Source organism: Mycteria americana, chromosome 10 (assembly GCF_035582795.1).
Source record: "Mycteria americana isolate JAX WOST 10 ecotype Jacksonville Zoo and Gardens chromosome 10, USCA_MyAme_1.0, whole genome shotgun sequence".
NCBI lineage: Eukaryota > Metazoa > Chordata > Aves > Ciconiiformes > Ciconiidae > Mycteria > Mycteria americana.
In genome coordinates, this window is record NC_134374.1 from 15,432,604 (window position 1) to 15,454,814 (window position 22,211).

Here is a 22,211-nt window from a genome sequence, read left to right on the forward strand (position 1 = left end):
GCGACGGTGGGGCGGCGGCCATGGCGTGCGCAGGCGGGGCGGTGGCTGAGGGGCCCCAAACCCTGGATACCCCCTGCGTTATGCAGGCCGCCGGCCCGCGACGTCGCGTCGTGCGCGGGCGGGGCGGGCTGCGGCAGCGGACGGGGCGGGCCGGGCGGGGCGGTGGCGGCACCACCATGTCGGAGGCGGCGGTGGCGGATACCCGGCGCCTGAACGCCAAGCCGCAGGACCTGACGGACGCGTACGGGCCGCCTAGCAACTTCCTCGAGATCGACATCTTCAACCCGCAGACTGTGGGCATGGGCCGCGCCAGATACACCAGCTACGAGCTCCGGATGCGGGTGCGGGCCCGGGGCGGGGACAGGCCTCGGGGCCCGCCGTGGGCCGCGGAGCCCTGTGCGGGGCTGGGCTGCCCAGTGGCCGGGTGTACGGCCCGGGGAGGGGCGGCAGCGCTTGGTGTGTGGTGCTGGGGTGGCCGGGTGGGCAGCGGAAGGCGGGGGGGCGGGGCGGGGCCGGGGTGGTCTCGCTGCTCTGGCCGAGCGCGACCTGCGCGGTCGGGACGGGGAGCGGAGGTGTGTGCGTAGGGAGCCCGGCGAGGGCCGCCCCGTGCAGCCCGGGCGTAGGTCCTGGGGCTCGGGGTAGCCAGGCAGGGGCTGTGCTTGTCTGCGGTGGTGGAGGGCTGAGGAGGTGAGCCCCGGCCCTGCAAGCCGGGCAGTGCTGGGCTGGGCTGGCAGCTTGCCTGCGGTTCTCCGGCGGGCCAGGGCTCAAGGTCAGAGCGCTCGCAGCTGGTGGGTTTGCCGGGGCCCTCCGGCATCTAGCGAGGGCTGGTATGCACGAGGACAAGGAGGGTGCTCCTTCAGCAGGTTCCTGCTCCTGTCCCCTCTCTAGAGCCCCAGGCCTGGCACTTGGGCACCGTTGGGTGGTTGCTGTGCAGGGCATGACTGCATGCAGCTGGTTATCTCAAGCAGGGGAGGAAAGCTAGCTAGCAGTGTCTTGGGACTTGATCACAATGCAGTCTAGCAACCCCTTCTGCATCAGCTTGATCGCTTTACAAAGAGCCTGTGATCCAGGAGTGTGAGTAGCAGGCTGAGGATTTCTTGCAGGGTTCTCTTTGCTGGGCCTTAACCAAGCCAAACTGGGGACCTCTTTGCAGCTCTGCATCTGATAGCTGAAAGAAGTAAAATTGAGCTTCCCCTGAAACAAGCTAGCATATGTTACCATGCTGGTGTTGACTTCTGTTCATAGTGTGATTTAACTGCTAAGTCTCCACTGCCTCTCAGAAGAATTGAGTGTTTGCTTTTTTCTGTTCTGACGCTTGGTTTCCATCAGCCTGCCGAAGGGTGGCTGGCAGGTGGCAATGAGAACCTCTTAGTCTCACTGAAACTAGGTCTTGCAGAGATGCTTTGAAAGCAGCTGGTTTTATTTTGCAGACCTCATAAGAATCTAGTTAAACATTTTGTAGCAATACCTGTGTTCATCTGGGTGCTGCTTGTCAGAAGGTTTTGCTACCTCAGTTCCTTGAACATTTCGGCCTGTGTTGATAGGGTAAAGGTGAAGTTACTGTAGCTGTCAGTCTTTAGACTCTAGTGGCGGGGGAGAAGGGTGGGGAATTGCTGTACGTTTGTCCAGTGACACAAGCCAGATATGGAAAAAGCTGCTCACCTGTTAGGGTAGGCAATGTGTTCTGAGAGAAGATTGTAGCACAAGGTCTGGCCTTGAACAGTTGCTGGGACAAGATTTCCTCCCTTAGTTCTTCCATGGAAACGCCAGTGTCGGGTCAGAGGTTCCTTTGCTTTGCAGGCTGCTGTGAAGCTCTCTTGTAGATCACTCCAAAATGGAGTGAACTCAGGGGAAAAAAAATCAGCCTTCTTTGTATTGTGAGCCCTGGTTCCAGCGCATGCCCCTGGGAGGGGGTGTGTTCCTGAAACAGTCGCCTGAAGGGGAGGGAATGGCTGGCTCTGAGTAGCCTGGCAAGTGCTTGCTTGATTCTGAAGGGCTTTGGTGCATGCGCTCTGTCCTGAATAAAGACGCTAGGTGTTCTTGTGATGCCTCCTTTTCAGGGGGCTTGGTTTTCTAAACACAGCTTCAGGTTTCAATTACATGTTGAAATACTATCTGGCTTCCAAAGCAACCTGCAAATTAACTACTTCTCTTCATTACAGACAAACCTTCCAATCTTCAAATTGAAGGAGTCATGTGTGAGAAGACGATACAGTGACTTTGAATGGCTGAAGAATGAGCTGGAACGAGACAGTAAGGTGAGGACTGGCTCAGACCTGCCTATTCCTGAAACCAGGACATATGGGAACAGTTGTAGCAATCAGATTGAGCTGTCCAGAAGAGAGGCTGTGGTGGTGGGCAGCTGTTGGGGCTATCCACTTAATAGGGCTGGAGATGAGCGTCAAATGGCAATGGATATCCACTTGCAGGTGGCTGTTCTGCTGACAGGGTGATTCTGTGCTTTCAGATTGTAGTGCCACCACTGCCTGGAAAAGCTTTGAAACGGCAGCTTCCCTTCCGAGGAGACGAAGGCATCTTTGAGGAGTCCTTCATTGAGGAGCGGAGACAGGGACTAGAACAGTTTATTAACAAGTAAGCTTGATGTCCTGGGTTTGCTGTGTGCTGCCTTTCCAGCTACTGCCGGTAGAAGAGGGCTGTGGGTTGACCAGGAAGGAGTCTTGATCTGTTGCACGCAGGTGCCGTACTAAAGGGTGGTGCCTGCAGCCGGGTAATGAAACCACGGTTCTGAAGCAAGTCCTGCCTTGAGTGTGGGTCGTGTTCAGCACTCTCTTCTGAGAGTGAAGCAAATATTAGCAGAATAGCTGTGCTGCAGAGACCGACCAACAGGGTAGCATTGGTTCAGGATGCTCATGTCCTGCTGCAGGGCATGGTGTGGGAGGGAACACCCTGTGCTCAAGCACCTCTTGCTGGCCCTGTTGCACACCGATCCAGTGACCTTGGTCTGAGCCCAGTGCGGGTGTGCTTGGAACTGGCTGCCCGTTAGCAAGGAGGTCTGCCTTACTCCCTACAGAGAGTGGAGGTGTGGGGGTCTCTGTGGCAGCTGTGCTAACCTCCACATCTGATTTTCTTCCAGAATTGCTGGACACCCACTGGCACAGAATGAGCGCTGCTTACATATGTTCCTGCAAGAGGAGACTATTGATAGGAATTACGTCCCAGGGAAAGTGCGCCAGTAGGAGCACCTGGCACTGTCTTCCTCCATTCCACCCTCCCTCCTGCAAAAATGACATTTATTTTTACACTAAATCTGTCTTCTCTGAACCAGCTTTTCCTCTCTTGAACCTCCCAGTTTGTTCAGTATTTTCCTCTTTTGTAACTGGCAGCAACTTGTTCTACTGGGCTGTGGTCTTGGCCTAAAGGTATGAAGAGTAATGCAAGTGAGCGTGTTGTCCCGCACCTAGGGGCAGATGTGAATAGGTGTGGAGCAGGAACTTACTTATGGCGTTATGGTGTAGGAGCTGCCTCTCTCCCTGTACAGGAAGGTATGAGATGACCTTCACTCCCCTATCCGTGCAGCCCCAAGCATCTCTGCAGGAGACTCTGAAGAATAGCAGTTGTCATGTTGGTCAGTGATTGCATCAGGTATTAGTTATAAGGCTTATCCAAAACAGTGAGTAGGTGCCTGGGTGTGTTGGTCTCTCGTCCACCCCATTCACCCTGCATGAAACCCCCATTCTTCACTGTCTGGAAGTGCTGAGACCCAAGACTTACTCTAACCCTGCTCTCAGCCTCCTGCATTACAGACCCGTTTGGTGTATTTGTGTTAATCCCCCTCCTTTCTAACATGCTGCTGGCAGCTCGAGGGGTTTCCATGACATGTGCTCTCACGATGCTCTCCGTGGGCAGTTTGGCATGTGGAAGCTGGGATAGCCTGGGCTGTAGCAGTGTGTGCTGTGGTGCCTTGGCCCAGGGTTTAAAAAACGCCACAGCTTGCTCTGCCGTACGCTGGTGTGGTGGTGTTTCCAGCAGCACCCTGCTCAGCTGAGCCATGGTGATCTTATCCTGTGCCCTGGCTGCAGAGGGGAGGAGATGGGTCTGGCTGAGGAGGAGCAGGAGAGGGCTGGTGGGGACTGTTGTAGTGTGCAGCTGTGATGGCTGCCACAGGAGGAGCCCAGCAGTGGGGCCTGGGGGGGGCCACCTCTCCTAAAAGGACAGCAGAAAATGGTCTGTCAGTCCTGGGTTAGACATTTGCTTATGAAGCAGGAGAAGGAACAATGGCTTTTTGTGTGTTCTCCCCTGTTCTGCAGTGAGCTAGGCAGTTACTTGTGTGGAAGCAAGGACACAAGACTGGTCAGGGAAGCGTTCAGAGCTTGAGAGGGACCATGAGGCTGTGACTTGCTGCAGCAGAACTGTCCTTTGCAGGCTCCCCCAGCTGCCACAGCTGCGATGAGTGAGGTTGGGCCTCAGCTCGGGGGCTCCTCAGGTCAAGACTGGCTGGTTTATAAGCACTTGGTCAGTTTGTGGTGGCACAGTTGAGCCTTTCTTGGAGCACAGGCCTGCAGTGACTGCCCTCCTGTTCCTGCCAAGCATGTTCCCTAAGGCCTCCCTAAAGTCTCCTGGGTTTTCTGGTGAGGAACTGGTGCTTCAGGGTGAGAGGTGGCTCTTGGGTAAGAGAAGTCGCTGAAACGGGGAGGGAACTGCTCCGGGGGCCGGCTCGGCCCGGGAAGGGCTGTGGGGCAGCGTGGAGGCTGGTGCCAATGGAGGAAGCCGTGCCCGCAGCGGGGCTTAGCCCCTGTCCCCCTGCTGCTGCCGGTCCCCGCTTGGGGCGGCCCCTTCCTCCTGCCTGTCCTGCCGCGGAGCTGCCATCCACCCAGCTGTCTCCACCCTGTCCAGTGTAACGTCCCGGTTCCGTTCGCATTAAACCACTGTGAAGCCAAGTCTCCGCCTCGTCCTGGGGGCTACCGGCGCGGGGCGGGCAGCACCGGGAGGGGGCAGCACCGGGTACTGCGCGGAGGTGCCGAGGCGGGAGGGGTGCGGGTGGCCCTCCCCCGCGGCAGGGGGCGCTGTGCGGAGGCGGAAGGGGTGCACGTGGGCCTCCCCGGGGGCAGGGGGCGCTGCGCGGCGGCGCTGAGGCGGGATGTGGCGGTCGGAGCAGCCGCCGGCGGGCTCCGGCTCGCCGGGCTGCCCCGACCTGCTGCGACACGTAGGCCCTCCGCGCTCGCCCCGCTCCCCGCTGTACTTCAGCTTCTTTGAGGAGGAGTGCCGTGCCATCGCCTCCCGCCTGCGCCTCGGCGCCGCCGCTGCGGCGGAGCCCTTGCCGAGCCCGGGCGAGGGCAGCGCCCTGTGGCCCGCCGCCGCCGGGCTCGTCACCTCCACGCCGCTGCAGGACTCGCCGCCCCTCGACGAGGGGGCCCCGGGCAGCGCCACGCCCATCGCCCGCCCGAGCACGGGTGGCTGCGAGGCCGCCGCCGCCTTGGGCCCGGCCCGCGGGGAGCCCCGGCGCCTCCCGCAGCCCGCTGCCGGCGGTTGCCCCGGTGCAGCGCGGTCCGGTTCCCGCCTCGCTCGCCCGCAGGCCCTGTCCCGTAAGGCAGCACGGCGCGGTGTCGGACAGCCCCCTTTCGGCGGGCCGGGCCCCGCGGGCCTCCCCCGCACCCCCGCCCGGTCCCCGGGCCGCGGCGGCGGCAGGCTCTCTCTCCCCCGGGCACGGGCCTCTCTGGGTCTGGAGCTCCCCAAGGCCGGCAAGGGCCTCCGTGCCCCGGGAACGAAGCTCCCCCAGCCCCCAGGTGAGCCGGGTCGCTGGAGAGAGCCCCAGCACAGCGACCGCTTCCCCGGGGCTGCAAAGCTCTCTCTTCCCCAGGTACCAAGCTGAAGCTGATGCCAGCGGCTAAGTCCAGGCTTCAGCATCCCAGCAGGGCTTTGCAGCTGGCACAACCCTCTGCTGTTCCCAGACCCACCTCCCGGGACACAGAGATGGAAAGTAATTCTGCACCTGCCAGTTGCCTCATGCAAAGCAGGGAAGCTTGGGGGGACTGATGCTGCAGCTAGAAGGGGGAAGATGTGGGCTGCAGCATGGGATGGGGATGGAGTGGGGGGACTGGGGAGTCCCTGGAAGTGGCGCAGGTAGGAGGCCAGGAAATGTGCTCATGCCCCAAGTGCTGTATTAATTAGCACTGTCTGGCTTCCCGCCGATGTGGGCTAGCAGCCTGTTAGCTTGGAGCCCTCGCCCCAAGCTCTTGTGGGGTTGTGGGGGTGCTGGTGCCCGTGGGCCTGGGGCGGGCAGCCTGGCTGAGCCCTGGGCTGCCCTAGGAGAGGTGCAGTGTAGCTGCTTTGGATTGGCAGCCTCTGTGCCTAATGTTTGTCCGCTATAGCTGCTGTCAAGGTTGGGGGCCGCAGACGGCCCTCCTGGAGGCTCTCTACAGCGATTCCTGCCATGGCTTCTTGCTCCCGACTGCAGCCGCTGGGAAAAGTGGCTTCCCCCAAGCGCTTTTGCCTCGGTAAGGGTGAATTTGGGCAGAAGCCCCGGAGGGTCTGGTGTCATGGGAGGGGGGAGCTGCTGCCCTGGGGAGAACATTCAGGTCTTGGCTGCAGAGTCAAGGCTGATCCCAGGCAAAGGACAGGAGGGACAGCGTGTGCTCGGGCTCAGAGGAGGGGAAGTGAAATGCAGAGCAGTAAGGCTAGGCAAAGTCCCTTTCCCTGGAGAGGCACCCCACAAAGAGCCTGAACAAATCTGGTGCTCTAGCTCATCTGTAGGACAGGGAGCGGCCCCGGTCAGTGCATGTTGCTGCCAGGGCACTGTCTGAGCAGGGGTTGATGTTCTTCGCTTTCATTTCCTGGATCCCACTTCAGGATCAACTACACAGGAGCTGATGTGCAATACAACCCGAGAGCTGAAGGAAAATGGTGAGAGCAAAGAACGGCTGGTTGCAGCAGGGACTGTCTTGGGAGCAGGTGAGCAGTATGGAGGTGTGGTCCCACCCAGGAGTGGGGAGCTGGAGCTTGCTCCCCTGTAGAGAGGAGCCCCTCTGGAGCTTTCCTGGCTCCTGACTGCCAAAGACCTGCTGAAAACCAAGGGTCATGTGAGCGTACCACGGTGAGGAGAGTCTACATTTCTGCATTGGGCTCTGGTGGATTCTTGCCTTGTGTTGGGGTGAGCATGGGGAAACATGGGCAGCTGCCTTGTTTGGCAGTGCCACTCGCCAGCAGGGTCCTCGCTGAACAGGTGTGCCTGGGGGTGCTCCAGCCTGCTCTGCAGGCAGGGTGCTCTGCCTTGCCTGAGAACTGCAGGTGGGCAGCCTGCAGTCCTGGGCCCTGCAGAGGAAGAGGAAGCACGGAGGCCATCCCCACTCTGCTGGGACTGCCCTGCCCAGGGCAGCTGTCTGCCCTCCCTGTGCTAGCAGACTGTGAGCAGGAACCCAGAGCTGTTGGGAGCTAGGCCGTGCAGGACCACCTTCTCCCAGCAGCACCCATACAGGCCAGGCCAGCAGCAGCCATTGGGCTGGAGGGGCTTGAAGACCTCTGGCTCCCTTGGACAGGTTCTGCCCCTGGTCTGGAGCAGCTCTGTGGTGTGGTTGAAGAGTGGCCGGGGATGGCAGTGACGTTTCTAGTGGCAACGCTTCTCTTCACAGGTAAGGCTGACCAGACATGGGTGTGTGTGGGGTCCTCTTTTTCCAGCGAGTTGCCCCCTGCCCTGACTCCAGGGTGTGGGGATGCAGTCCCTGCTGAGCAGGTAAGAGCCAACTGTGTCCTGCCACCATGGAGCACCGTTCAGCCAGTGGCTTGGGCCAGCTGTGCCAGAGGTGGGAGGTGATGGGACCTGGGGCTGCTAATTTCTGGGCTGGCACCTGAGCTGTTTTAGCCTTTGCCTGGGGTTTACACAAGACCTTGTGCATTTGCCACCCCTCCAGTGCTCAGGGGACCGCAGGCTTCTGTCCAGTTAATTTTTTTAAGGGGCTTTTGAAAGATGCACGCCCCCTGTGGCTTGTGGTGTCACTTTTATACCCCCTGACATGTGGGACGTGTCCCCAGGATGGGCTGAGCAGAGCCTGCAGCAAGGCGAGGCTCCAAGGTGTGAAGTCTCCTACCTGCAAAATATGTTTGTGCATATTTGCCAGTGGTTTTAGGGCTCTTCGCTATGTGGCTGTAGCCTGCTAAAGGGATCCTTGTGACCCACGGGCGCTGGCAGTTGCTCGCTGACAAGCGAACAGTGGCTCCTTTGCCAGGCACCGCTGCTGCGATGAACACAGCCTGGCAGTGGTCCTGTGAGTGCTAAGCTTGGGGTTTTGGTTGGGCTGCACTGCAGCAGTGCCAGGCTCCTGAAGCAGGGGTGAATGTCAAAATGGGGCCCTGCTCTGAGATGCTGATGGTGGTGAGCAGGGCTCCCCAAGCCCAAGAACTGCTGGTGTGTGTGTGCTGCCTGCAGAGATCCTCCTCCACAGGAAGGGCTGTGCTGGGGCTGGGCTGCGGGTCACTGTGTGGGGGTGACCATCACACACCCTTGCCAGTCTGCAGGTGATCAGCTGTCCGAGGAGCTGAAGCGTGTAAAGAACGAGCTGGAGCGAATGAAGGGCGAGCTTGGTACGTGGGGCTGGCTGTTTTAGGAGCTGCGGGACACCCACAATCTAGATGATGCCCCCTGCACTTGTACCTGGAGCCCAGGGCCTGCAGCTCTTTGGGGATGGGGCTGGCTTCTTGTTCGGGGGTAGAGCAGGATCCCAGCTGCCACCCCAGAGGGTCTGGGGGTGAGGTGTTCAGGACAGGCTGAGCACACACCTACTTGCCTCCTGCCTGCAGCTGACAAGACTGCCCAGTGTGAAGCCTATCGCCAGACCATCTCCTCCTTGCAGGCTCAGCTCAGAGCAGCAGGTATGTTCCCTTGCTGGGGTGAGCCCTTGCCCCTGGGCAGGCTGCAGGGATTCTCCGGTGATCCCTTGCCGGTGTAACAGGGCTGGCAGGTTGAAGGGACACAGCTCGTGGCCTTTCCCGTGGGGCAGGTGCTGAGTGCTGGGAGCAGCAGTGCTTTGATTCTGCCATTGCTCCCCAGGAATCTGTCTGGAAGATGCAGCAGTGGAGGAGAGTGGTGACTCAGGGAGAGACTGACAGCTGGCACATGGGGACAGACTCACAACAGCCACTTGTGCAGCTGCCTGAGCTGCTGGGCCAGTGATATTTGTGGAGCTCTTGAATGAATGACTTTTTAAACTCCTTGTATTTAAAATAAAGGTGTCTTTTCCCAGTGATGCTTGCTGTCTCCTGGGGTAGGGCCAGTGCCCAGTGCTGCCCCCTGTTCTCCAAAGGGCTGGGCAGAAAGGAGCAGGTCTGTGTCCGGCTGTGGCTGGTTCTGCTCAGCCAGAGACTTCAGGTCTGCTGCGTGGAGGAGGTGGGTGCTGGTGGATGGAGGCGCAACATGGCTCTGGGGAAGCCTTTCTGGACAAACCTGGTGCTTCCAGGTGGGATGCTTGGATGTGTGGCGGTGGCAGGCAGCTGTACGGGCAGGTTTCTGCCTTAAGCTACCTTCATGCTGGACATGGGAAGAGCCAGTGCTGGCTGATGACACGCTGGGCTTCTGCAGCCATTAGCTGCTGCTGCTTACCTTTTCATTAGTTGGTGTCTTGTGTCAGCATCTGGGGGCAGGTGGTGGGGAAGCAGTGCTTGGGACTCAGTCCCTCACTGTTCCTGCCCGCCAGTGCTGGAAGCCCTGCCCTGCTGCCTTCTCTCTGTCGTAGGTTGATGCAGGCACCTTGTCGTGCTGCCTCACGTCTGGGTGAGGCCCTGGACAGTCCCGCTGCCTGGTGCTGGCGGTGCCCCTGAGGCTGGGCCAGGAAGGCTGGCCTGCTCCTGCTCCTCTGTTATCTCCCGCTGGTGTTCCTGGCTGCCCTGGAGTGCCGCAGGCAGCCTGCACCCCTTCGTGGGGTGGCTGCCCTTGACCGCGTGCAGGGGTGGCTGCACAGGGATGTTCTGTCTGCTGTTTCCCACCCCTGCTGGGCACTCAGTCTCCAAGGTGAGCAGCTCCAGTGCTGGCCTGATCCGCAGTGGAACACTCTAGTGCACTGTACATGGGGGGTTCCCTGTACACGCATGTTGAAGATAACTTCTTGGTGCAGGTACTAAGGGAGCCAACTAGGAAAGGTGCCCTGCTAGATTTGTTGTTTGTAAACAGAGAGGGACTCATGGGTGAAGTGATGATTGGTAGCTGCCTTGGTCCCAGTGACCACGAAGTAGTTGGAGTTTCAAATCATTGGCGATAGGAGAAAACTGCCAGGAAAACTTTGATCCTGGGTATGGGGAGAGCAGACTTTGGGCTGCTGAAGGAGCTAGTTAGTAAGGTCTCCTGCGAATCTGCTTTTGAAGGTGTTGGGGTCCATGAATGCTGGTCACTTTTTAAAAGCCATCTCTTAAGGGTGCAGGAGCAGGCAATTCCAAAGTGTCGAAAGTCAAGCAAGCAAGGCAGAAGACCGGCTTGGCTGAGCAGGGATCTTCTTTCAGAACTTGGGCGGAAAAGGAAAGTGTACGGACATTGGAGCAAGGACAGGCAACACAGGAGGACTACAGAGATGCTGTCTGCCACTGTAGGGAGAAAATTAGTGTGTTGAAAGCTCGATTAGAGTTCAAGCTGGCCAGCACTCTGAAGGACAACAAAAAGGGCTTTTTAAAATATGTTAATAGCAAAAGGAGAATCAGAGGTAACATTGGTGCGTTGCTTGACAAGGTCAGTCACCTCACAAATAGGGATGTAGCAGAGATGTTTAATGCCGCCTTCGCCTCTGTCTTCAACACCAATAATGGGCCCTGGGACCCCCTGAGCCCTGTGTTGGAAGACCATGACTGGGGGGATGATAAACTCCCAGCCAACCCCGAACTTGTTCGAGACTTGCTGCTCCAGCTGGACACGCATAAATCTATGGGGCCCGATGGGATTCATGCCAGGGTACTGAAAGAGCTGGCTGATGTCATCGTGGGGCCTCTCCCCATTATTTTTCAATGGTTCTGGGAGTCTGGAGAGGTCCCAGTAGGCTGGAAGCTGGCAAATGTCCCAATTTTCAAGAAGGGTAAGAAGGGAGACCCTGGTAATTACAGGCCTGTCAATCTCACTTCAGTGCCTGGTAAAATTATGGAGAAGGTTATTCTGGGAGTTACTGAAAAACACTTGAGAGACAATGCAGTCATTGGTCATAGCCAGCATGGGCTCACGAGGGAAAGTCCTGCTTAACCAACTTAATTTCCTTTTATGACAAGGTCACCCATCTAGTTGACCAAGGGAAGCCAGTGGATGTGGTGGTTTGGATTTTAGCAAAGCTTTTGATACTGTTTCTCACAGTATCCTGGATAAACTGTTCAGCACGCAGCTAGATGAGTCCATAATACATTGGGTGAGCAATTGGCTGATGGGTCGGGCTCAAAGGGTTATGGTAAATGGGGTTATATCAGGCGGGTGGCCAGTCACCGGTGGGGTTCCCCAGGGCTCAGTTTTAGGGTCAGTGCTCTTTAATGTTTTTATAAATTATCTGGACGCAGGAATTGACTGTACATTAAGTAAGTTTGCCGACAATACTAAACTAGGAGGAGCTTTGGACTCCCCTGAGGGTAGAGAGGCCTTACAGAGAGATCTGGATAGACTAGAGAGCTGGGCAATCACCAACTGTATGACATATAACAAGAGCAAGAGCTGGATTCTGCACCTGGGACAGGGTAGTCCTGGTTATACACACAAACTGGGGGATGAGAGGCTGGAGAGCAGCCCTGTGGAAAGAGATCTGGGGATTTGGGTTGACAACAATGAGTTGACAGTTGCAGAGAGTTGACAACAGTGGTTGACAATGAGCCAACAGTGTGCCCTGGCAGCCAAAAGGGCCATTTGTGTCCTGGGGTGCATGAAGCACAGCATAGCTAGCCGGTCAAGGGAGGTGATTGCCCCACTCTGCACTGCACTGGTGCGGTCCCACCTCCAGTACTGTGTGCAGTTTTGGGCACCTCACTGTAAGAAGGACATCAAACTATTGGAGTGTGTCCAGAGGAGGGTGACCAAGATGGTGGAAGGCTTCAAGGGCAAGACTTATGAGGAGCAGCTGAGGTCACTTGGTTTGCTCAGCTTGGAGAAGAGAAGGCTGAGGGGCAACCTCATCGCAGTCTACAACTTCCTCAAAGGGGGCAAAGGAAGGGGAGCTGCTGATCTCCTCTCTCTGGGGACCAGCGATAGGATACGAGGAAATGGAATGAAGCTGCGTCAGGGGAAGTTCAGATTGGACGTTAGGAAAAAGTTCTTCACTGAGAGGGTGGTTGGTCACTGGAACAGGGTCCCTGGGAAAGTGGTCACGGCACCAAGGCTGTCAGAGTTCAAGGAGTGTCTGGACAACGCTCTTAGTCATATGGCTTAGTTTTAGGTAGTCCTGCGAGGAGCAGGGAGTTGGACTCGATGATCTTTATAGGTCCCTTCCAACTGTAGATATTCTATGCCCCAGTTGTGGAAGGTGATGGGGCTCCAAGGGCTGATTCAGATCTGCTTCTGCAGGGCTTTTGGCTCCCTTTCCGGGCTGGAGCTACCTCCTACCTTCCTTGGTGCTGGCTACACGCACCCTGCCACTGTATGCCTTTCTGCTGCTCCTGTAGGGATGTGTGCTTGACTCACTCCATGCTTCTGCCCGCTCTCGGCCCTTGGCCTGTGCTGCTGGATCAGGGCCCTGAACGGGGCGGGGGGTGGGGGGAGCACAGCGGTAGACTGGGAGGTGAGGATGGGGCGCTGGGAAGATGGATGTGGAGCTGTGTGTGAGGTCTGGAAGCTGGAGCCATGTTTGGTGCCCCGGTGCTGCTCCCTGCCTGAAACTGCTTCCCAACAGCTGCTGTTGCAAGAGGGTTTCTGGGAATAGGCGAGTCTTGGTGTCATCCCCCCCTAGCCACTCTGGGTACCCAGCCTCTGCTTGGCTGTGCCAGGGCATCCCCCCATGGAGCCCTGCTGTGCCTGTGGTGCTGCCTGTCCTGCCCAGGAGCACCCTCAGTGATGGTGCTGCCTGCAGCGCCATAGGCAGCAGGGCTTTGGCCCAGCTGGGTCCCTGTCTGCTGCAGGCAGCCCAAGAAGGAGCCTGGGCACTAACAGCGAGGCTGCGGGGGATTTCTGTATCTTGATCTTGAGCTCACTTCCTTCTTGGTGGGGAGCATGTGGCTGGGGAGGGGAAGGGGTGTTGCTGAGCCACGGTTGATTCATTCGCAAGGGCTGAGAGCAGGAGGAGAGCCTGCGTCACTGCCTGGCAGCTGCGCTTGCAGGATGCTGCGTTGCTGTTTCCATCACCATGAGGTCATTTTGCCGAGCGGAGACTTTTTGTCTCCTCGGCCCTTGTGTGTGCACCCCTGGGGGGAGGCAGGCACCCAGCGCGGGGCCTGTAGCGGCCTGCCCGGTGCTTCTGCCTGCTCTGCTGCAAACGGCTGGAAGCCTGTTGCCTCTGCGTCCTCGGCAGTGGCGCTGGAGCAGAGCCTTGTCTGCGATGCCAGGGAGGGGCTGGCTCACCTCCCGGCATTGCTGCCTGTTTGAATGGGTTCACCACACGCGAACGCTGGATTGCATCAGGAGCAGGTTTCTGGGAGGCTGGTCCCAGCCTGTGTGCTGGAGAGAAAGGCGCTGGCTCCCGCCTCGCTCCTGGCTGCTGGCCCAACTGCCAAACAGTTCTCCTGAGACTGGTGTTTCCCATCACTTAGAGCTGCCTGTTGCTCCCAGAGTTGAGGAGACTGTAGCAGAGCAGCAGCGGGGGCGCTGGCCGAGACTCAGTCCCTGCGGAGCACATGGGGGTCGGGGCAGAGCCCCCCTCCGTGCCTCGGGCTGAGCTCCGGCCGCACTCTCTGTGGCAGGGCTGGCCTCCCCACTGCGCCCCAGCCCTCCTCTCGCTCCCAGCCCCAGCGGGGCAGGCTCTGCCCTCCTGGCGCACGTGGGCTCCGGGGACCCTCAGCCACCCCCTCCGTGACCTCTCGCGGGGGAGCACGGCTGATGCCGCCGGCCGCACAGTCCCTTGTCCTGGGCTCGGCGTTGCCGCCCGCAGCAGCCGCACTCCCAGGGGCCGAGCCGTGCCTGACGCCCGCCCCGGTGCCATTTACGACTTGAATGTATATTGTTTTTAAATGTGTGACCTGGGGGGCGGCAGGGCGCGGGGAACCGGGCACGGGTGGGGCTGGGAAGGGACGGGCTTCCCCGCATCAGCCGCGGGGCTGGTCCCGCTCACCCGTCGCTTCCCCTGGGGCGGCGGGGCGGGTCTGCGGGGAGCGGGGGGGGGGGGGGCGCCCCGGGGGCGCCGAGCGCCGGTGCCTGTTTCCGGAGCTCGGCTCGGGGCGGCGCGCTCCGGCATCCGGCGGGCGGAGCTGGTCCGCCCTTCGACCCCCTCGGCGGCAGCGGCGACGGCAGTCCCGGGGCGAGCGGAGCGGAACGGGACGCCGCGGAGCGAGCCGAGCCGAGCCGAGCCGAGCCGAGCCGCGCCGCGCCGCCGGTGAGTCGCGGCGGGCGCCGCCGCAGGGCCGGACGGGGCCTGGCGCAACCGGTGCTGCGCTTGCATCAGCCGCCGTCCGTACGTGGGGCCGGTGCGGGCGGCGGCCGGGACCTGGCGCGGCATCCCGTCCCGGTCCCGCCGTCCCCGGGGCAACGCCAGGCTCCCCGGCGGGACGGAGCGTGGCTGGCAGCTCCCCGGAGCTGGAGATGTCCCCGCGGGCGCTGGGGTGAGGGTCCCGAGCGGGGGCTGACGGCCCCCGGCACCTGCCCTGAGCCGCGGCGGGATGCGGTGCGTACCGGGATGCAGTGGGCAGCGGGAGGCTCCTGCCGGCGGGAGCCGTCGCCCGACACGCTGCTTCTCCTCTCCTCTGCCCGCCCGTAGCTCGCTGCGCGCTCTCCATTTCGGGCGCCAACGTGACAGCGTGGCTTTCTGCGAGACACCGCTCCGGCCGTGGGCTGAGCCGCCCCGGAGCCAGCCGACCCGCCCGAGCAGCTTTCCCTGGGCCGGCTCTGACGCGTGCTGGTGTGGGTCTGGGTGCTTAACGCGTTCCTTTCACCGGGCACAGCGAATCCCAGCGCAGCAGGGCCCGCGCGGGCTAGGAAGGGGAGGCTGTCCCACATCTTCCTGCTCGGCGCCGCTCGCGCTTTTTTCTCTGCGCTGCGCTGGGAATAAGGGCTGAGCACGTTTCTGCTGCCAGCCCCGTGCTTGCAGTTTGCAGGGCTCGCGTCGGCCGTCAGCAGTCCTTGGAGCAATCGAGCAGTGCTGGGGAAGGCAGGCAGAGCTGTCCGGGCAGTGGCTGGGGAGGGTGCCAGTGCCAGGGCACTTGTTCCCTTGAAACGTGGCCCAGAGGCTGCCCCGGGCTGGGATGGCTCCTTTGGCCAAGGCCCAATGTGGCACGTGCCAGCTCAGGAGGAGGTTTCTCCAGAAATGGGCTGGTTTGCTGGTTATGGGGAAGCAGCTGAGGTGGTGGCTGTCACTGCAACTCTGGTAATCCCCCTCAGTGGAAAAGGGTCACAAAGTTATCCTTGTGCGTACTTATGCTGATCCATAGAGCGTGGTGTCGGTGCTGCCCCGGGCACCTGGCTGGGGCATGTTTCGTTTCCCAATGAAGGGAGCAGCCGGGGGGGAAGAAGGGGCTGGTGGGCGGGTGCTGCAGTGCTGGGCACGGGGTGCCAGCCGTGGCTGTGGGTGTTGGGAGCCACTTTCCTTGCAGCTCTTCTCACCCTGTGCCGGCTGCCTGCCTGCTCCACAGGGTGCTCGTCTCCCAGAGCTTTTTGGGGATGGGTGGTTGCTGTGAGCAAGGGCAGTGGGGGTGTTGCATGTTTAGGGTGCTTGCAGCCTGCGGAGTGTGCGGGCTGCTCAGCAAATGCCGTCAGCACGCAGGGGATGTGTGCTGGGGGCCTGCGCTGTGTGTCTGGCCATGCATCCCTGCCGAGGTGTAGTGCAGATGCTGGGGGCGAAGGAGGAATGGCCGCGTCCCAGTGAGTCAGCCCAGCCTGCCAAATCCTCCGCTGGAGGAATGCTTTGTCTCCCTGCCATTGCCGCTGTGCACGCCCACGCGTCAGGCCAGAGGGATGCGGCAGCAGTCAAGTTTGGGCTGCGGGATCTCCAGGCTGCCAAATCAGTGGGCAAGCTCTGGGACGTACCCGGGGGCCCCGAGGTGGGGACCACACAGGGCTTGTGCAGTGAACCTGTTTCCCACCACAGACTCGCTGGGTTCATCCTTGGCTCGCTGTCCTGGCGCAGGGGCTGCGCAAGTGGGGTATGCGCAGCCCCCCAGTGCCTTGGAGGGAGCCACCACTGTCTCTGCCCCAGCAGCGTGGCGGGGGCTTGGTGCTGACGGGTTGGCCGGGAGCAGGCACAGCTCCTGTGGGCATCGCTGCCTGCCCTGCTCCCCAAGCGTGGGTCCTGTTGCCTGCAGGACACTGAGCTTCACACCCTTATGGTCACTTCTCTTGCAGGGGTTTTGAGCAGCTGAGCACCACCCACGAGAGGACAAGATGTTCGGGGGAAAAATGACCAGTGTTGGGAAGAAGCTGATCCGCCGGCGCGTGGTCGATCTGAGCTCTGAGGACACACGTTTCGCTCGCTGCCTCTCCACGCTGGACCTCATAGCCCTGGGGGTGGGCAGCACGCTGGGGGCCGGCGTGTATGTGCTGGCCGGGGAGGTGGCCAAGGAGATGGCTGGTCCCTCCATCGTCCTCTGCTTCCTGGTGGCTGCTCTCTCATCAGTACTGGCCGGACTCTGCTATGCAGAGTTTGGGGCCCGCGTCCCCAAGACCGGCTCTGCCTACCTCTACAGCTACGTCACTGTTGGCGAGATCTGGGCTTTCACAACTGGCTGGAACCTCATCCTCTCCTACGTGATAGGTACGGGGCCGGGCAGGGTGCTGGCACGTGTGCCCAGGCTCCTTCCAGCACCACACTGGCAGCATGGGGGGCTTGTGGGGGCAGCGTGTGGTGCTGCCAGAGCAGGGTGTGGGGTGGGATCAGCAGGGAGGTGGGTGCTGGGGTGGGGTTGGCCAGTGCCGCTCTGCCCTGGGCTTGGACTAATGCACAGATTTGCCATCAACCAGGCACAGCCAGTGTGGCTCGAGCCTGGAGTGCAGCATTTGACAACATCATTGGCAACCATATCTCTACCTTCTTCATGAACAAGACTACTGTGCACCTGCCAGGGGTGCTGGCTGAGCGCCCAGACTTTTTTGCCCTGATCCTGATTGTGCTGCTCACCGGTGAGTGCATAGGAGCGGCTCCATGGCACTGCGGGTGGTGGCATGGGAGCCCGGCAGGTCTCCACTCACCCCTTCCATCCCTGCAGCACTGCTGACCTTTGGTGTCAGTGAATCCGCCCTCGTGAACAAGATCTTCACGGCAGTGAACCTGGTGGTGTTGTGCTTTGTCATCATTGCCGGCTTTGTGAAGGGAGACATCAAGAACTGGCAGCTCTCAGAGGAGGACTACCTCAACCACCTGCTGGATGACATCGAGTAAGGAGAGCAACTGTGCCAGGCCAGGGTCTGGCACAGGGCTGGCACCGGCCCTGCTGTCCATGCACCCCACGGCAGCTGCTCTCCTCCCTTCTTTCCAGGAAAAAAGCCTTTGGTTCCGGTGGGTTTGTCCCCTTTGGACTGGAAGGGATCCTGACCGGCGCTGCCACCTGTTTCTATGCTTTCGTGGGCTTTGACTGCATTGCCACCACAGGTAACGCCTTGGGCGAGGGTGGTGTGGGCATTTCCCCAGCTCAGCCGGTGGCTGGCTGGACCTGCTGGGAAGAATGCTCTGTGGTGTGGGAAACAGCTCTCTCCACCGCTGCTGGGAGGTTTCTGTGTGGTGGCTCTGTCCCCAGCTGGGCCAGCACTAAAGGACTCACAGCCTGCCCTGCCCCAGGAGAAGGGGCTCCCCACACTGCGCAGTGGGAGTGGGGCTGCACCCTCCCTGCGCAGGCAGCTCCCGGGGCAGCGGGGAGCCTTTTCACTTCTGAGTCGAGGCTGTGACAGCGCTGGGAATTGCTAGTGCCTCCTGGTTATTTCCCAGCCTCAAGCAACGTTTTTCTAAATGACTGAGTTCATGCAGAACCACCGCTCTCTGGAGCACAGGGAGCCCTCTTAATTTCCTCTCATTCCCCCAGGAATCTACTTAGTGGGTGGCTGGTGCAGGCTGTTCTGCCTGACCTCCCTGCCTGTGCCTCCCCGCCCCCAGGGGCTGCCCAGCCTCCTTCCCTTCTATGCCAGCTGCTGAGCCCCTTGCCGGGGAGCAACGGTGCAGCAGGAGAGCAGGCTTTTGCAAAGGCCAGGGGGCAGGGAGCACGGTGGCTGCATCGCTGTGCCCACACGCACAGAGGATCCGCATTCAGCGGGCTCTGTGGGGAGCGGGAGCTGCTGGTGGGGGCAGAGGGCCGGCACGGCCGGAGGGGCTGCGAACCCAGCTGCCGGGCAGCCGCATGCCTGGAAGCCGGGGCTGCAGCCATGCACCTCTGCTCTCGGCAGTGCTGAAGCCTCTGCCAGCGCAGCAGCACAGCTGGGGACCCCTGCTCTCCAAGAGCCCATGCCTGCTGCTGCCCAGCCCCACGCTGCAATGGAAAGTCCCTGCTGCGGCTCATCCTCTGGGGCCAGCTGCCCCGCACTGTGCCGTGGAGCAGGGACGGACGCTGCCTCTTGTCTCCGCACAGGGGAGGAAGCCAGGAACCCACAGCGCTCGATCCCTATTGGCATCATTGTGTCCCTCCTCATCTGCTTCGTGGCTTATTTCGGGGTCTCTGCGGCCCTGACCCTCATGGTGCCCTACTTCCTCCTGAACAAGGAGAGCCCCCTGCCTGAGGCTTTCAAGGCAGTGGGCTGGGAGCCCGCCCGCTACGCTGTTGCTGTTGGCTCGCTCTGTGCCCTCTCCACCAGGTAGGACTGGCTCCATTCCTGGCACCACCTGGCATGGCACGGGGACCAGCAGCACACGTCCTGGCTGGGCTGGGCGTTTGCCCTGTCCAGCTGCTGTCCTGCTCCCAGCACAGAGCCAGTCCTGTCCCCGTCTGGGTGGTGGGTGTGCACAGCTTGCCTGGCAGGCCCTGAGCCATCTCTCCCCACGGCAGCTTGCTGGGCTCCATGTTCCCCATGCCCCGTGTGATCTATGCCATGGCAGAGGATGGCCTGCTCTTCAAGTTCCTCTCCAGCATCAACAGCCGCACGAAGACCCCTCTGTCAGCCACCATCACCTCGGGGGTCCTCGCAGGTAAGGCTACCTGCTGTGGCCTCATGCTTGGCCCTGTGGCAGTCTGGAGCTGTGCTCATGCTGCATGTCCTCATTGCAGCGGTGATGGCCTTCCTGCTTGACCTGAAGGACCTGGTGGACCTCATGTCGATCGGCACGCTGCTGGCCTACTCCTTGGTGGCAGTGTGCGTGCTCATCCTCCGGTGGGTGCCTCCTCTCGCGTGGTGGTGCCTGGGGTGGATGTGCCTTGCGTCGAGCCCGGGGCTTGTGGCCACAGGTTTTTCCCCAGAGGGACGCAGCCTGGGGAAAGATCAAGCCCCCCAAGATGGAAGCTGCTCACAAGAGCCTGTGCAGTGTCTCTGGGCACATCCATGGGGTAGCCATCGCGGGGCTGCTGCTAGAGCAGCACGTGGGGCTGGAGGAGCGGGAGGGGTATGAGGGTGCTGCCCACAGTCCCCCTGGGCTGGGAAGTTCCTTTGCTCTGCTGCAGCTTGTCCCATCTGCTCAGGTACCAACCCGGGCAGCTGAACTCCCCAAAGGCCATGGAAATGCTCGAGCTGAACAGGAATGAGGAGGAGAGGGTGATCATGAACCCAACCGTCACCACTGCCAGTGCCCAGCAGAAAGAGACGCTGTCCTTGGCGACGCTCTTCAACCCACCCACAGACACCCCCACCGCGCTCTCAGGGCGCATTGTCTACATCTGTGTCTCAGTCATCGGTGAGGGAGCGGGAGCTGGCGGCCGATGTCCCCTCCTGCCAGGGGCCGGAGTGTTTTGGCGTGTCTGTAGAGCCAGGGAGGGATGGTGGGCAAGCTGGGCGGAGGAGAGGGGCCGGGCAGCACAGGCTGCCAGCTGCTGTTGATCCACCCTGAGAAGGGTGCCAAGCACAGCTAGGGTTTTGGGTGCGTGGGGGCTGATGGAGGACATGGGTGCTAAGCCAGGTATGTGCAGGTGGTCACGGGAGCTCCCTGTGACGAGTCTGGCTCAGGCTGGCCTCCCAGCGAGGGTGGTCCCCAGCCCCCCGGGAGCGCTTGAGCTCAGCCAGCGAGGTTTGATCTGTCCATCAATGGCTTCATTGTGCAGCCAGAATGGGGCGGCTCAGCCAGGTCTGGGTAAGCGTCAGAGCTGGGTTCAAGCCCAGACGAGTGCAGGCTCCCCTTGGCTCGCTGGGCTGGCAAGTTCCCCCAGCAAAGAGCTTTCCTGAGGCTTTGGGGTGGGTGTTGGAGACAGCATGTGCTCGACCCATACCTGAGAGGAGCGGGTGCCTCAGGCCAGCTGTTGGTGAGGCCTGGGGCCCCAGGGAGGCCACATGCCGTGCAGCCCCCTGACTGCCCCCTCTCTTGCAGCCACGCTGATCACGCTCATCTGCGTGGTCCTGACCCTGAAAGTGACCGCGCTGAAGGATGCCAGTGTGGGCTGGATCGCATCCCTGGTGCTGCTCCTTGTGGCTCTGCTCATTCCCACCATCATTGTTTGGAGGCAGCCGCAGAGCAACACGCGGTTGAACTTCAAAGTGAGTGCAGCCCCCAGCAGCTCGGCGTCTGCATGCCCGTGGAGCCCTGGCAGGATCTGGGCCATTGCAGGGTGTGCCAGGGCTCACTGCCGGGCAGTCACCATCCGGGAAAGCCCAGGGCCCCGAGACACGGCTCTCTGAGGTGCAGTCCCCAGCGTGGAAGTGCCCGGGTGCTCTGTGGGCTGTGGCAGGGCTGGGATCCCTCTGTGGCCAGGAGCATCCTCAAGCCTGGCCGCGTCCCTCAAGGCACAGCTGACACGGCACCTCTTGTCCCTCGCAGGTACCTTTCCTCCCACTCCTGCCAATCTTCAGCATCTTCATTAACATCCTGCTGATGGTACAGCTGAGTGCTGGCACCTGGGTGCGGTTTGCCATCTGGATGGCCGTGGGTAGGTGTCCTGCAGAGGGAGCGCGGTGCCCACAGGGTCTCCCCTGGAGGGCTGTTACTCTGGCAGCCTGCCGCTGTGCATTTCATTGCGGAAACTGTCCTGCAGGTTTTATGATTTACTTTGGCTACGGGATTCGGAACAGCGTGGAAGGGAAAAATGCGAAGGAACCCTGTGCCACAATAGAAAAGCCTCTGCACCATCCTGGACTGGACCTCAGCCCTGGGGCTGCTGCGGTCTGAGGGACTGGGAACCGGCACTCCGTGGACCTCTGCCAGTATTCCCACTCGGGAAACAAGATCATGATCTGCACGGTACCTCCATCCCCTCTCTAGCAGGGAGTGAGTCCCAGAGTCAGGACCACGGAGCCGGGTCGTGCTCTGCCCTTTCCCCTCACAGAGCAGAGGTCATGGACATGAGTCCCTGGGCTGGGTGGGAGCACTGGTGGCCCAGGGCTGGTCTCTGCCATCCCCCTCACCCCACCAAGGAGCAGTGACACTGGCATGGCCCTCCCACCGTGGAAGCTGCTGTCAGGAATGCTGCTTTCCCTGTGCACGGGAGGCCCTCTGTGATGGTGCAGCTGTATTTGTTCCATTTGTCCATGTGGCTGTGGTCACCACCTCCTCTCTGTGCTTTCCAAGTGTTGGGTGTGTGGCAGCCATGGCTGGAGCTGTGTGACGAGGCTTGGGGCAGCTCGTTCTGGTGTACCGCCAGCAGTCCCGTGCTCCCTGGCAGCATGGGGCTCAGCAAAACCCTCTCTGTGCCTGGAATTTGCACCCCACGCTGAGCCCCATGCTGCCCCGATCATGCTGCTTTCTGTGAGCATCTAGCTAGGGTATCCATGAAGATGTCCACAGTGTAGCCGTACTAGTGTCCAACCTCATATGCCTTTATATAATTGGTGTTTTAATGTCGACTTTTATACCTATTAAACTAGATGTTTTTTAAGTGCTTGGCTTTGTTGGTTGTGCCGCATCTTGTGTGAATACCCTGTGGTCACAGACCCCCCGGGCAGGACCCCATGTACTACCAGGCTGGGTGCCAGGCTGGTGCCAGCACAGAACAGGGCTCGGCCACAGCTGGTTATGCTGTGTGAACTCACTGCCTGAAACCTGCCGGCTGGAACCACCAGTCCTCACACTGTCCCCTGGCACAGTGAGCCAGGAACTGTGGAACAGTGCTCC

The 22,211-nt window shown here is 60.6% G+C and overlaps 3 protein-coding genes across 6 annotated transcripts; all 3 read left to right on the top strand.

Moving 5' to 3' along the window:
- The first annotated feature begins 134 nt into the window (after nucleotides 1–134).
- On the top strand, nucleotides 135–4,898 carry SNX12 (sorting nexin 12). 2 transcript variants are annotated; one of them, XM_075512740.1, is made up of 4 exons: nucleotides 137–341; nucleotides 2,163–2,258; nucleotides 2,468–2,592; nucleotides 3,095–4,898. In XM_075512740.1, the coding sequence occupies exons 1-4, from the start codon at nucleotides 177–179 to the stop codon at nucleotides 3,195–3,197; spliced, it is 489 nt and encodes a 162-aa protein (XP_075368855.1). In that variant the 5' UTR covers nucleotides 137–176; the 3' UTR covers nucleotides 3,198–4,898. The 2 variants fall into 2 exon arrangements, with proteins under 2 accessions (XP_075368856.1, XP_075368855.1); XM_075512741.1 differs by lacking the exon at nucleotides 2,468–2,592 and having other exon boundaries at nucleotides 135–341.
- A 72-nt stretch (nucleotides 4,899–4,970) lies between these two features.
- Nucleotides 4,971–9,195, top strand: LOC142414939 (uncharacterized). Of its 2 annotated transcripts, XM_075512737.1 has the most exons (8): nucleotides 4,971–5,744; nucleotides 5,819–5,938; nucleotides 6,330–6,455; nucleotides 6,808–6,909; nucleotides 7,587–7,687; nucleotides 8,463–8,535; nucleotides 8,752–8,823; nucleotides 9,002–9,195. In XM_075512737.1, the coding sequence occupies exons 1-8, from the start codon at nucleotides 5,099–5,101 to the stop codon at nucleotides 9,055–9,057; spliced, it is 1,296 nt and encodes a 431-aa protein (XP_075368852.1). In that variant the 5' UTR covers nucleotides 4,971–5,098; the 3' UTR covers nucleotides 9,058–9,195. The 2 variants fall into 2 exon arrangements, with proteins under 2 accessions (XP_075368852.1, XP_075368853.1); XM_075512738.1 differs by lacking the exon at nucleotides 6,330–6,455.
- Nucleotides 9,196–14,275: 5,080 nt separating this feature from the next.
- Nucleotides 14,276–21,978, top strand: SLC7A3 (solute carrier family 7 member 3). Of its 2 annotated transcripts, none has more exons than XM_075512856.1 (12): nucleotides 14,276–14,423; nucleotides 16,385–16,793; nucleotides 17,000–17,158; nucleotides 17,245–17,413; nucleotides 17,515–17,627; nucleotides 18,595–18,817; nucleotides 19,009–19,148; nucleotides 19,228–19,330; nucleotides 19,636–19,847; nucleotides 20,475–20,641; nucleotides 20,922–21,030; nucleotides 21,136–21,978. In XM_075512856.1, exons 2-12 carry the CDS (start codon nucleotides 16,424–16,426, stop codon nucleotides 21,267–21,269), a joined length of 1,899 nt encoding a protein of 632 aa, XP_075368971.1. In that variant the 5' UTR covers nucleotides 14,276–14,423; nucleotides 16,385–16,423; the 3' UTR covers nucleotides 21,270–21,978. The 2 variants fall into 2 exon arrangements, with proteins under 2 accessions (XP_075368971.1, XP_075368972.1); XM_075512857.1 differs by lacking the exon at nucleotides 14,276–14,423 and adding an exon at nucleotides 14,500–14,649.
- Nucleotides 21,979–22,211: the final 233 nt, after the last annotated feature.

Excerpts from the sequence above, each read along its gene's own strand:
- SNX12 (XM_075512740.1), top strand. The coding sequence starts at position 177 with ATGTCGGAGGCGGCGGTGGCGGATACCCGGCGCCTGAACGCCAAGCCG. Across the intron at positions 342-2,162 it reads GCTACGAGCTCCGGATGCGG|ACAAACCTTCCAATCTTCAA; the intron begins GTGCGGGCCCGG and ends TCTTCATTACAG. Across the intron at positions 2,593-3,094 it reads CTAGAACAGTTTATTAACAA|AATTGCTGGACACCCACTGG; the intron begins GTAAGCTTGATG and ends ATTTTCTTCCAG.
- LOC142414939 (XM_075512737.1), top strand. The coding sequence starts at position 5,099 with ATGTGGCGGTCGGAGCAGCCGCCGGCGGGCTCCGGCTCGCCGGGCTGC. Across the intron at positions 5,745-5,818 it reads GAAGCTCCCCCAGCCCCCAG|GTACCAAGCTGAAGCTGATG; the intron begins GTGAGCCGGGTC and ends TCTCTTCCCCAG. Across the intron at positions 7,688-8,462 it reads ATGCAGTCCCTGCTGAGCAG|TCTGCAGGTGATCAGCTGTC; the intron begins GTAAGAGCCAAC and ends CACCCTTGCCAG.
- SLC7A3 (XM_075512856.1), top strand. The coding sequence starts at position 16,424 with ATGTTCGGGGGAAAAATGACCAGTGTTGGGAAGAAGCTGATCCGCCGG. Across the intron at positions 17,414-17,514 it reads CACCTGCTGGATGACATCGA|GAAAAAAGCCTTTGGTTCCG; the intron begins GTAAGGAGAGCA and ends CCTTCTTTCCAG. Across the intron at positions 17,628-18,594 it reads TGACTGCATTGCCACCACAG|GGGAGGAAGCCAGGAACCCA; the intron begins GTAACGCCTTGG and ends GTCTCCGCACAG.